Below are 13,355 nucleotides of genomic sequence, written 5' to 3' on the forward strand. Positions count from 1 at the left end.
AAAAATATTGTAAAAAATATTTATAGCTCAAATATTTATATAAATAAATTTTTATATTTTTATTTCATTTTTATTATATAGTTTTATGATTAATATATAACAAAATCAAATATATATCTATTAATTTCATTTTATTTGATTTTTACAATTAATTTACGTAATTTTTTTTTACATAATTCATTTTGTAAATAAAAAGTATATCATGCAAATATATTTTTAAAAAAAAAATATGTATATGTTTATACTGTATATATAAACATTTATTTTTTTCAGATTTACTCAATGTGCTGATGAACATTAATGATTTTTCCAATGTTTACATATATTAAATAAGCGCATGCGACAGTCATCCAATAAATATGCAGAAATGAGACTTAATGATATCTCTGCAGCTGAGATTATATTATAATATGAGATCTGTTGAACATTGTTTGAATCATTTTGTCATCCATTTAATTCTTCATGAGAAGGAAGAGTAACACCAAGCTCAAATATGGCATTTTGGTGGAAACTGGGATTATCGTTATAACCATAAGGACTCTTATTGTAGTTCATATTTCACCAGGAGAATCATCTACCTTGTTCATCTTTCATGTAATAAATGACGGACAAAAGCTCAACACAGACCCAAATGTATAGGAACAAATTTTATTCCAATTTAAAATGGATATTTTTTTTCTTGAAAGGAGAAGGCTATGAAAGTCATTTTCATGTATGAATGAGGTTCAGGCAACAGTGGTTGAAATGAAACATACAAAAAGAGAAATATGTCTAAAATACTGTAAATGAACAATAATTAAGCCCCTTGTCAGCAGGGTTTTGCGTTAATACGGTTTCTCCTTTACCTAACCCTCTCCACCGAAAACAAACACATGCAATTAAAATGTCATTTCTTTTTAAAAACAGCAGTTTGTCATCTTTAATCTTAAATACAGAATAAAATTGTCCTTTTCCTGTTGCGCATTTACCATAATCACATACTTAATGTTTATTTGTTTTTAAAAACCGGACCATAAAATACACGAGTCCTTTTTAAATGATTTCCACAACATTGGCACTTGTAAAGAGTCTGGCTCTACAAATCAAAGGGATTGGCACACTCAATATAGTACATCATTTACATTTGGTATGCTTAAAAAAAAAGAAAAAAAAGAAAAAGGAACTAAAAAAAAAAAAAAGAGCAACCAACTGAACAATACATTACAAAGTAATACAATACTTTGATTTTATACACCACTACACAAGTTTATTTTTACCGGTTTTATCAAAAACAAATGTATTATATTAAAGTGTCCTACATACAAGTGTTCAGGTAATGCATCGACGTCAGAAGAAAAAAAAAAAAAGTAAAGATAGCTTCATATTGTACGCATCCATCACGTCAGTGTGGACCTCAAGCGAAAGCGTCATTTCTATTCATTAGTGTCTGCATCTCTCAGAGTACCAGGAACAAGTTTGGAGGAACAGATACATCACATGAGTGGAGTTAGTTTCATTACTGCAGAGTAGGTTCAGTGCATTGACCCAGGGAGGAAAAACGTATCAAACTTCATCGCAAATTGTTGAGGACAAAAAAAAAAAAAAAAAAAAAAAAAAAACTTAAACACCAGTTGAATAGCATATCAAAGCTATTTTTACCATCAGCACAACATATGATGTTTTGGTACTTTTGTACTTGATGGGTACGAAATGAATGGCTGTAGTGTTTTAGTTGGATAAAGAAAGAAAGGTGTTTCTCAGATTAGGCCTAGCCCTTTAAAATGAAAGCTGTATGTACAAGCTTCAAACGCTCACATGTTCAAAAATGCCGTCATAATTTGCAGGTCCACTATTTGTACAACAACGCAACCGTTTGAAATTGGCATATGACGACTTGACAGTACCATCCCACCCAAGTAAACATACGGTTTAAAATGAATGAAACCCCGCCCAAGAAGCATGACGGTATGCAAATTCTGGATGTTTGAGAAACGAACAAAAATCTAAACGAAACAAGGAAAGGAAACAAAACAAAACAATGAAACAAAGCAAAACAACAAAGCAATGAAACAAAACAAATGAAACAAAGCAAAACAACAAAGCAATGAAACAAAACAACGAAACAAAACAAATTAAACAAAGCAAAACAACGAAACAAACAACGAAACAAAACAACAAAACGCTTAACTGGCCTGGCACGGGAGGATCGTTTAGTTAAACAAAAAATGTTTAGTTTTTTTTCGCAATTTGGCAAACAAGTCTTACAATGCACCAAAAGGTCCAAATGTATGTAAAGAAGGCTTGCAGGATTAAACGCAACAAAACCGCAAATATACAGCTGCGGTTGGGGGAAAATGCGTATAAATAACACCTTCAAAAGCCTTGTGCACTGACCGACACTTCCAAACTCTAGAATTCGTCACAAATAGAGAAACCTCTTAAAATACATTCAATTACAAGTTTAAAACAAACAAAAAAAACTGCGGCAATAATCGTGATTAACGTGAGATTTCGCTATTTTCGCAAATTCCAACGAATCAGGTTCTCTCGAGCTATTTTGTTTCAATAATACAAACAAAAGCCAATAAGACTGTACGAGTGCTAATGTGCGATAAATTCAAGGTGTGCGATAAATGAGTAAACGGGACTCAAAAGCGATACCGTCATGGCCCCCAAAACCAAACATGGCAAATAAAAATGTGCGACACCACCGCCACCGAGTAAAACAGTTAATACTTCATCCATCAACTTACAGAATCAAAACAGCCCATCCAAAAGTCGCTTAACTCACGGCAAGAAATAGCGTACTTTTTCCGAGGATCACAAGGGCCACACAAAAAGGTGCTCCCTGGATGCACTGCAAGTCGAACCTACGGAAAAATGGCAACTCCTGTGGCGCCACCCGCGCTGTCCCTGATTCAGATACCCACTTCGGCGTACCTATTGCTCTATAGTCTCCATAGAGTCGGTTCATTCTCCGCCCACAATTAGCCCTTGTAATGAAAAGTATGAAAACTCACCTGAATTACATCATAAAGATCCCAAAAAAGCCAGCTAGCTATGGGATCCAAAAAGCTAATCAAGTGAGAACTAAGATATGATACTACGAAACCAAGAGCGAACTCTCAAAAAAAACAAAACAATGCAAGCAGAGACCAGTTAAGAATTCAACCACTGATAAAATTCTCAATTTCCTATTTGCATAAAGCGACGTTGATGAAATGGAAATTCAACTTCCCATTTTCAAGCATTTCAAATATTCGGGAAAAAAACAAACAAAAAAAAAGAACAGAACGGTGACAATCAATTTATCAATACCAAAAAAGAAAAGATCACTTGCCAATGGATTTTTTTACAGCAGTAGAGACTCAACCCCCGCTTTCGTTGTAGTGCGCTCATGCGGAAAAGTGAGTCCGATTACATATCTGGTCCATAAATTACATAAATAAAAAAAACTAACCGATTTCACCCTATATAGCACTTTTGTGTTGTGCTGCGTTGAGTGTTTACGAACATTTCAATCACTGGATATTCATATTTTTATAATGTAATACGGAGTAAAATGTATATGAATCAGCTGGGAAAGGCGTTTATTTGATTCCTTCAAAGATTCAAAACTGATTTGTGTCGAAGCATGTAAACAAATCACAATCTTTCGGTTAATATCTTTGAATACTAGCTGGATCCATTTAATTATACTGATTAAACACCAAATACTGCCAACTACTGGACTGGAGGAAACAGTTTGGCGCCTAAATGATAAATTTAGAGGATACAGATGAAACCTGGGAGTTTGTTGAAAAATTTCAGAGACAGTTGAACACAATTCGATCAAAATCACACATTTCAAATCTGCGGCGGCTCTCGTTACTCATTTTCTCTTCCTCACGTCTCGGAAAAAGTCACATGGTCTTCTCCAAGTACTCAAGTAGTGATGGGAAATCTCTATACATCACTCCTAAAATAGTATTAAATCAAATCATCCAATCACCTTCACCTCTAGTGTTATAGCATGTGATTGCACAACTAACACCTGGTTAAATTCAGTGATGCGAGGTGTAAAGTCTTTCAAGAATGTCGCCCACTCTTCGTTTACGGACACGTGCGCCTCCACCGAGTGTTTCCGTTAAGTTCGTACCTCAGTTTCATTCAGGTAGAGCCCACCTACAGCCCATCTACAGAGCAAACGAATGCTCTTTATCATTAGGCACCGGTTTAGCGGCCCAGCCCTCGGGTTTGAGGAAGAGTGGATGATAAAGCTATCAACTGGAGGGGGTCGACACTCAGGAAGAGAGGAAAAAACAGGCAAAGAAAAGGACTACATGAAGATCCAGTGCCAAATGGGAGTGAAGGTGTGGCCGCACGGTTCCCGTGCGTGTGTGTTTCTGCGTGTGAGGTGTGTAGTGCTTTCGGCCGTATGTGGGCTGCAGGTGTCTCGCTTTCTTTCGGTCTCTCTCTCTCTCTCTCTCACACTAGGTTGTACTCTTTTAGGTTGTGCTGCAGGATGGTGTCCTTGACCGCCGCGAAGACGAAGCGGATGTTTTCGGTGTCTGTGGCGCAGGTGAAGTGCGAGTAGATGATCTTGTCGCTGTCCGGGTTCAGGTCCACAAACATCTTCAGGATGAATTCGCGGCCCGCCTGGGCGTCCCTCTGTGGACCTGTAGAGTCGGTAGATGAGACAAGTAAACAAATCACTGATTACGGAGACAAAACAGGCTATGGAAGTAAAACAATGTTTTTTGGAAGTGGCTGCAGTTTACAAGTCTACCACATGGTGTCAGTGTTGGCTTCATCTGAATTTTAAGAGGATGTTACCATCAAATTCAGGGAAGTAGTCCACTAGGTGAGAGTACATAATCTTCTCCTCCAGAAGGTCTTTCTTGTTCAGGAACAGAATGACTGAAGAGTTCTGGAACCAGGGGTAGGTGATGATTGTGCGAAACAGAGCTTTGCTTTCCTCCATGCGATTCTGCAGATTTCAGAAACAAAATTACCACAATGAAAGGGCGGCCCAGCTTCGACTGCGCTGAGGACTAATGCATTACTGTCAAGCATCATTAAACATGGTTAAATGCACTTCTAACTGTTCCATGAACACCAATTAAATTAATTGATGCATTTCCGAATATACTATATTGTAATGTTATACTACTCTATAATGTACCATAATAAAAAATATATATATTAGAATGCATTTAAAAGAAAAAACTAATATATGAAAAATGAACTAAACATAAATAACATTTTATATTATATTAATGTACATTTAGTATGTTTATACATTATAAAATATGTAATATATTAATAATAATAATAATACATTAAAAATCTTAAATCTAAACAAATCTTAAAATATCATTTTAATTTACAAATGTATATTATATTCATTTGTTTTAATATTTGTATACATTATAAAACAAAATAACCTATAATAAATACATAAATATAATAAAAACCTATAAATACAATGACAAAATTAATTAAAAAAAATTAACTACTTGATTATACATTATAAAATATTTTTAAAAAATTATATTAATAAATAATACATTCAAAAACCTATAAATATAACAATGAAAAAAATTATATGTATATTGTACTCATTTATACACACACATATTCAGACATATACACACACACACATAAAATAACACAAAATAAATACACACAACAAAAAAACCAAAATCTAAATAATCACCTCATTGTCAGATTCAACAAGGACCTGGTCGTATTCGCTCAAGGCAACCAGGAACATGATAGATGTGACATTCTCAAAGCAGTGGATCCACTTCCTGCGCTCTGATCTCTGCCCTCCGACATCCACCATCCTGAGACAGAGGCAACAAAGTATGAGTACACATAAACAATGGTTTGATGAGGAGTGCAATGAAAAAGCAGAGAAAAACGAAGGCTACATATAGTCCTTTTCCACTTGCATATGGTGACCAATCAGGACATTGAATTAAAATTACTAGTCCTTTAAACTAAGTTTTGTTGGTCGTTGAGAAAAAAAAAGGGCCATTTCTGAAAGAAGTTTGCTCTTTCTATACTTCTCGAAGGGTAACAATATTGCCCATTTATTAAATCGAATTACATCTAGTGGCCCTGCAACGGCAGCAAAAATAAATGGGCACTTCAGGATGGGAACCACTTGTCATACAAAATTAGATGCACCTCAAAAATCACATGTCGGTTATCATTATATTAACATTTTGGCAGGAAAATCATGAGGTTAATCGCATTACATCTGGAATTCATTCTCACAAACATGCACAAATTAAGTCGTGACATCGCACGGTTTCCAGGTATCAACTGTTTGGATCAAACGTGAACCGAACAAGACCAGCTCAAAACATGACAGCAGAGGTAAAACCTTCTTAATTTAGTACAAAGAATTACAGAAGTATCGAAACGGGAAAACAAGCGCGTAATTATGGTTTCATCATGTGACAGGAGAGTTTTTGGGCGGGAGAATGAATCTATGGTCAAGTATGGAGCCGGCCGTCTTCAGTTCAGTTCTGAAAGAACAGTGACATTGTTTCACAAAGGAAGCAAAACTTACACAAAAACACTTATAGATACGCCACAAACAAAAAGAGAAGTGTAGAGTTTCAAATGCACGCTGGGATTAGTAACATCCATGCAAAGACAATGAGAAAAATGGACATGACGGATGGGGTGGTTGAGCGAGGAAATAGCGTGCTCAGACTTTGGACAGATGGAAAAACAGATACGCAATTCTAAGGTGCTCCAGGAATAAGAAAAGGGCGATTATTGAAGATAAACAAATTATATTCCTAGGCCTTAGTATATCATGGACAAAAAGTAATATGACTTCCGAGTGATTGTAGATTTTTCTTTTAAACCTCATTGACCAATCAGATGTGAGCTTTTGGCTATGTGGACATTTCTACAGGCTCTTTTGGCCCTGTGGACTTTATAAAGTTAATCAAATTAACACACTAATTTAATAACATCATGTTTCATCTTAAGCAAGCTCTTTACGAACACTTAGCGTATGGTAAACAAGTACCCTAAAAAAACATTCATTAGGGGGGAAAAATCTGTTCGGCGTGGTGTAAGTAATGCCACAGTGGGACAGTCGTAATTCATTTATTGGTAATTAATACAATAAAAACATTTTTTTAAGTCATTCTTAATTTTTTTGATTTTATTATTAACACTATATTACTTAGATTTTATAGTTTGAAATGATATAGTTTTTAACCTAAAATAACCTATATTTTTAGGTTAAAATCTGAGGTAAAACTCAAATCAAGAAATAAAAATAAAAGGAATGGTGTTAAAAAAAAACTATTCAGAAATGTTGATTTTTTTTTAAGGTGATTTGCAGGTTTTATAAAAAAAATAAAAAAAATAAAAAAAATAAAAAAAATAAAAAAAATTTACCACAGAAACTTGCAGAAATTATATATATATATATATATATATATATATATAAATTTTTTTTTCACATTTTATTATATCATTATTATATCAACATTTATTAGCATTAAATGCCTCATTAGTTCATGCTAATCTGCTAATACATTTTTAAAATCAAATGTTGTACGTGATGTTATTTAATAGACCTGAGCTAACACTAACTAATAACGAACACTTGTATTTTTATGTAACTAATGTTAACAAAGATTTATAAATACTGTAACAAAAGTACTGCTCATTGTTAATGTTAGTTAATGCACTAACTGATGTTAACTAATGGATTACATGATTACATATTCACACAATGGCAGTAAATTATTCATAATTAACTGATTCTCCCTTTTGGGAAAGTCCTGGCATAATGTAATGCTTAAAGCATGTCATGTTGATAAAGAATGGAATTTTTTTTTTTATTCATCAATATGGTGTACAATCCCATTCAAGTGATGAACAAAGCGACTACCTACATTTAGATTACTTTTGACCTAATTTATCTGAACACATAACCTTTAATGAGGAATCATTACATTACTAATAATTTTCGTCGTGTAATTTGTAATCAGTAACGGACTACAATTAGCAAGTAATCAGCCCAGCACTGATTATATCTTGCATTAAAGCAGGCGAATGATCAAACTGCTTTTCTGTGTCACTCTTAACGTGAACAGACCTTAACACTTCGCCTAAAATTACAGCACATTACAAGAATATGGGCCATTCCCAGCCCAGCAGTCGGGTAACGCTCACTGCTCCTAAATTAATGGAAATGTACGGAGACAACTCACAGGAGATTCCAGCTAAAACAAGGGAATAATCAGAGCAATTCTCATCTGTGCTGTGCTATCCCCCCCCCCCTCCGGCCGCCCATCACACCTGCACTCAGGCTCAGTAAGGGAAAACATTAGAGAAGGGTTTTATTTTATGTAGGCAACACAGTCTCGCTAGCTCAGTCTCTAGCGGCCAGGCGTAAAGCTTTGATAAATGGACTCCTTCAGGAGCTACAACCTAAAATAAAGCCTCTTCAGCCAGCCTCCATTCCTGCAGGAGGTACAGCTGACCTACTTACGAGGATAAGCTCTCTTACTCTGGAGGACGAGGAAGACAACTCAACCTTGTTGCAGAATGTTTTAATGGCTGGGGTTGAGTTAAGTGCGGAACCATGTAGGTTACTTAACCAAAACACTTCACCTGTATTTCGTAACATCGCCTACAGGTTATTTGCATTTTGTAGTATGCATCACCTAAAACCACAAGAGGTCTTTGAAGGTACTAGATCTACCTCAACATTTACCTGGAATGTGCCCCAGTCACCTTCCTGAGCTGTTTGGAAGTGCACACGTAAATAAATACACAATAAACATTCACAAATACGTTATTTGTACTTGTCAAGCAAGATCAAGAGGGAATCTTGTTGTAAGTGAAGTTATTTCTGGCGCCAGCGTGCGTAGGAGGGGTTTGACACGCTGGCTTCCAATCGATTTGTGGGCTTTTGTGATCACCTCTCTTCAGAGGAACTCTCTCTCTCTCTCTCATCTCGGCTCTAAACGGGGGGGTTGTGGAGGGCTTCTCGTTGCCGCATCACCTGCGGTTCGGAAACGTTCCCCCGTTCAGAGGCCTGAGCTCAAACTCCTGCCTGTGCGCTAATGTGCATTTGTGTGCTCCTTCAGTTGCAATGTGTAAAAAGGTACATTTGATCATTGTCAAAGAACTCTGCCGCCTGGCCACCATGAACTTCAAAACAAGATCATCGGCACTATTAAAACAAGCGATACCATGCTAGGATTTATACGGTTTCTGTAGCATGAACTCAATCTGGTATGTGGTTGATAAAATAAAAAATTTTGGCCAAATTTGTCATTATGCAATTAAAGGGATACTTCACCGTTTTTTTCATATTAAACTGTTATTCCCTTAACTAAGACGAGTTGATGCATACCTCTCTCGTCTCAGTGCGTGCACTCAATCGCTCTGGCGCGCAGTGACACTTTGATAGCACTTAGCTTAGCCCAGGTCATTCATTAGGGACCAAACAGAGATGAAGTTAGAAGCGACCAAATACCTTCACGTTTTTCCTATTTAAATACAGTTACACGAGTAGTTACACGACCAAGTATGGTGACACAAAATAAAACGTGCCGCTTTTCTAAGCGGGTAAAAAGGATAACTATAATGTATGGCGGAATAGCACTTGGGAGCACTTCGACTCGGCGCAGTAAAAAGTCACGTTGGTTCTAATGACAGAAGTGAGAGGGAGAGGGGGAGAGGATTTTTCAGGAGTGACTTTTTACTGCGCCGAGTCGAAGTGCTCCCAAGTGCTATTCCGCCATACATTATAGTTATCCTTTTTACCCGCTTAGAAAAGCGGCACGTTTTATTTTGTGTCACCATACTTGGTCGTGTAACTACTCGTGTAACTGTATTTAAATAGGAAAAACGTGGAGGTATTTGGTCGCTTCTAACTTCATCTCTGTTTGGTCCCTAATGAATGACCTGGGCTAAGCTAAGTGCTATCAAAGTGTCGCCGCGCGCCAGAGCGATTGAGTGCACGCACTGAGACGAGAGAGGTATGCATCAACTCGTCTTAGTTAAGGGAATAACATAGTTTAATATGAAAAAACGGTGGAGTATCCCTTTAATAATTAAGAGCAAAGTCTTTATTAAAAGTAGACTAAATTTGCGTCAATGTGCTTTCTGAGCTCACAGACAAAAAAAGAAAATAAATTGTGGGCATTCAAGAACGTCAGACAAAAGGCAAAATTGAAATAAAAAAATGCTTTAGAAAATTATTTTCGCCGCATCAAAAAGAGACTTTATTTTACCGGTTTATTTGAATTTGATTGCTAAACATTGTTAATTAGATTTAAATACTAAAATGTTATATTCAAAACAAAAACAAAAGGCAAAACAAAACAAGAGCTTTGGTATGAAAATGTAATATTTAAAATAGGCTCCGTTTACACCTGGTATTAAGATGCGTTTGGTCAATCGGATCACAAGTAGATGTATTTCAAGTATTTAAATTATTCTCTTTTGTCCACTTTTGACCACTTCAGTTCTGATTTGGGGAGGGTCTATTGGTGGGTAAATGTGTGTGTTTTTTCAGATCTTTCAATCTAATGGACGAAATAAGAATTTAAATATGAACGCGCCCCGAGACGACGGAGAAACGAGCAGTAGCTTTAGTTTCTGCTCTGACAGACACAAGACCAGCCAAACGCTGAGAGTGTGTTAGAAATCAGAAATGGTGAGAGAACATTGTGCTTGGTACGTTTTTCATCTTCAAACTAAATTTGGGACTTCAGCCGACAAAGTTTAATGTTCCCATAATTAATGTAATCCCATAATGTTGCATTAGGTCAGTAGGCGGAGAGAAGACGGTCTTTCGTGGCTGTTCGGACTCAAAGGACAACATAAGCGTTCACACTACGAAATCGCCGTTGTTGAATGTGTTTGACTACCTCTGGAAGTGGTCGAAAATGGACAAACTCAAAACGTTTTAGACCCAGTTTACACCTGTATTTAGAGTCGTCCACTTGTGATCCGATCGACCAAAACGTTAATACCAGGTGTAAACAGGGTCTAAAAGACTTCATATCACCTTCTGTTTCTTGAATTTGATTGTTACATACAGCTAAAAATATTTAAATAAATATATTTTATATTCACAACAAAACAAAAACAAAAGCTTTGGTACCAAAATGAAAAATAAAGTTAAAAAATAAGGTAAAAAAAAAGTACATTATCCTTTTTAAACTCAATAGCGCAAAATATTTAAATCCATTTATTTTATAATAAAAAAGTGAAAGTTACTGGTTTAAAAAAGAAAAGAAAAAGGATGACCCCAAATCATTCTACAATCCCCTCAATTTCATACGATAAAGACAAACAAATGGATGAATGTTAATGAAGTTAATGATGCAAAGAGGTTAATGACTAAGAAGGACATTAACAGCCAATGACGTCACAGAAAAGTGGATGAACTGATCGAACCTCGTTCGTTCAGCTGGCCGCGGTGGACCAGATCAACGCACTGATTTGCAAAATGTTACAAACATGGAGACATTGAAACGGGGAGGAGTCCTCGCCGGCATTATAATCTACCTGAAAATGATGCTTTGCAAGTCGAAGGGATATTCAATAATCCCTGTGGTAGGGATGCGAACCCTAAGCACGTCTTGCTGGGTCGGCAGATACGACGGCTCTGCGATACGGTCCAAATCGCTTAGATAGCTAGAGACAAGGAGAGACGGAGAGAGAGAAGGAGGAAGAAAACAAAATAAAGCATGGCAGCAGATCCCTTTAAGAGCCTGAGAGCTTTGGAAAAGCAGTGAGAGAATGCCGCTCGGGGATCCTGGGATGCGACGGCACAACCTTCTGCTTACTCCGGTGAAGATCTCTAACGAGTTCCCCGAAACAAAACTCTTTAAGAGTAGCAAGGAAACAACAACAGCAATAGCTGAGCCCCGGGTGGGTGTGAGAATGCGATCAGGGAAGGCAGCAGTGCATTTGCAGCAGCAGGTTAAAGGTCAGGAGACAGCGGCGGCAGTGAGGGTGTGCCGTGGATTGGCGATACCTGAAGATTATATTCTCTAGGTCAAAGGGATACTCTATGATGCCAGTAGTGGGCACTCGGACCCTCAGCACATCCTGCTGGGTGGGCACGTATCCCGAAGTTGATATACGCTCTAAATCATTAAGGTAACTGTGGGGATGAACCGGTAAGAAACACAGGCATGTACATGTGCATATACAGAACTACAGAGGTAGACCCACATGGAATTCACAAGCTTTTCATATTTTTCCAGCCAGTTTTGGAAAAGCTCACCCTCGTCATTCCAAACCTGTTTGATTTTGTTTCGTAAAACAGAAGGTTCAAGGATTTTTCATGCTGCTCTTTTTCCCCCCATTCTAACTTACCTCGGCTCATTCGGTTTTACGAGCCACGTAAGAGTCGATAGCAAGTCAAACCTGACACAACGGGTTTTAATATGAGATTCAAGGGGATTTTCAGTAGTGGTCGACCGATATCAGCATTTTTTTTAAATATCATCCTCGGCCGATAACTTTTGGAATGTGTTGGAAGTGGGACTTTTATTTTGACGGTCTTTAGTTATGGTCTCTTAACAGTTGTTTAATACGTTACTAGATATAACTGTTAAACAAAGTAAACTGTGTACGAAAAAGTATTATAGCATTTGCTTTTATATTATTAGTAACAAAGGCAAACACTTAATACTTTCTCATTTACCATCAGCATTCAGCAAATACGCATTTATATAATTTAAACAAATCTTTGAATATCTAATAAACATTTAATTTCACAAACCTTGCAGACTTAGTCAAATCCAGCTGATATTCTGAAGTGCGCGTTACTCTGTGCGTGACGGTCGGTCCGCGTGAACTGAATGCGGACAGGAGAGTTCAGCTTCACTGGAGACGCACGATCGACAAACTTCAACCCTTGATTTCAAATTATGCTGTGCTATATTCAGTTGCCCACTATGTCATATTAATGTCATTTTCACTGTGCTGTGTGTAAAATTACTGTTACTTTGTCTTTATTTGAAAAAATATGATTCCCAGAGTGCACAAACTTAACTACGGAGTGCCTTATTGGTTACAGTGTTGACACTTTATGTAATAAAATGTCTTTATTTGTGAAAAATACTGAAATATGACAGAGTAAAGGAGTAGGCATCTGAAGTAAGTGTTTAATTCAGAGACTTTTTTACAATTCATTTTCAAATGATTTATTTCTAATTTATTAAATATTAATTCCAATAAATCAATAAATTATATATTATATTATATTATATTATAATATAATATAATATAGTTTGTTTACTTTTTGTGGTTGAAATTGCTACAATATTGAATTTTTTTCTTGGTTTTCTTTCACAAGCCAACATTTTTAAACTGACACATTTTTT

The 13,355-nt window shown here is 36.5% G+C and overlaps 1 protein-coding gene across 2 annotated transcripts in view; it reads right to left on the reverse strand.

Annotated features, from left to right (window-relative positions):
- Positions 1–634: 634 nt before the first annotated feature.
- LOC309475786 (guanine nucleotide-binding protein G(q) subunit alpha-like) overlaps positions 635–13,355 on the reverse strand; it is a 28,013-nt gene continuing 15,292 nt past the window's right edge. The window contains exons 4-7 of one of the 2 annotated variants that reach the window (XM_082138684.1): positions 11,527–11,655; positions 5,678–5,807; positions 4,795–4,948; positions 635–4,637 (exon numbers count right to left, since the gene is read on the reverse strand). In XM_082138684.1, coding sequence (XP_081994810.1) covers positions 4,447–4,637; positions 4,795–4,948; positions 5,678–5,807; positions 11,527–11,655 — 604 coding nt within the window. In that variant the 3' untranslated portion in view covers positions 635–4,446. Of the gene's footprint in view, positions 4,638–4,794; positions 4,949–5,677; positions 5,808–11,526; positions 11,656–11,998; positions 12,128–13,355 lie in introns of both variants that reach the window. The other variant, XM_082138683.1, reaches the window with a different exon arrangement.

The sequence above is a fragment of the Leuciscus leuciscus genome, assembly GCF_965113295.1.
Source record: "Leuciscus leuciscus genome assembly, chromosome: 15".
Taxonomy (NCBI): Eukaryota; Metazoa; Chordata; class Actinopteri; order Cypriniformes; family Leuciscidae; genus Leuciscus; species Leuciscus leuciscus.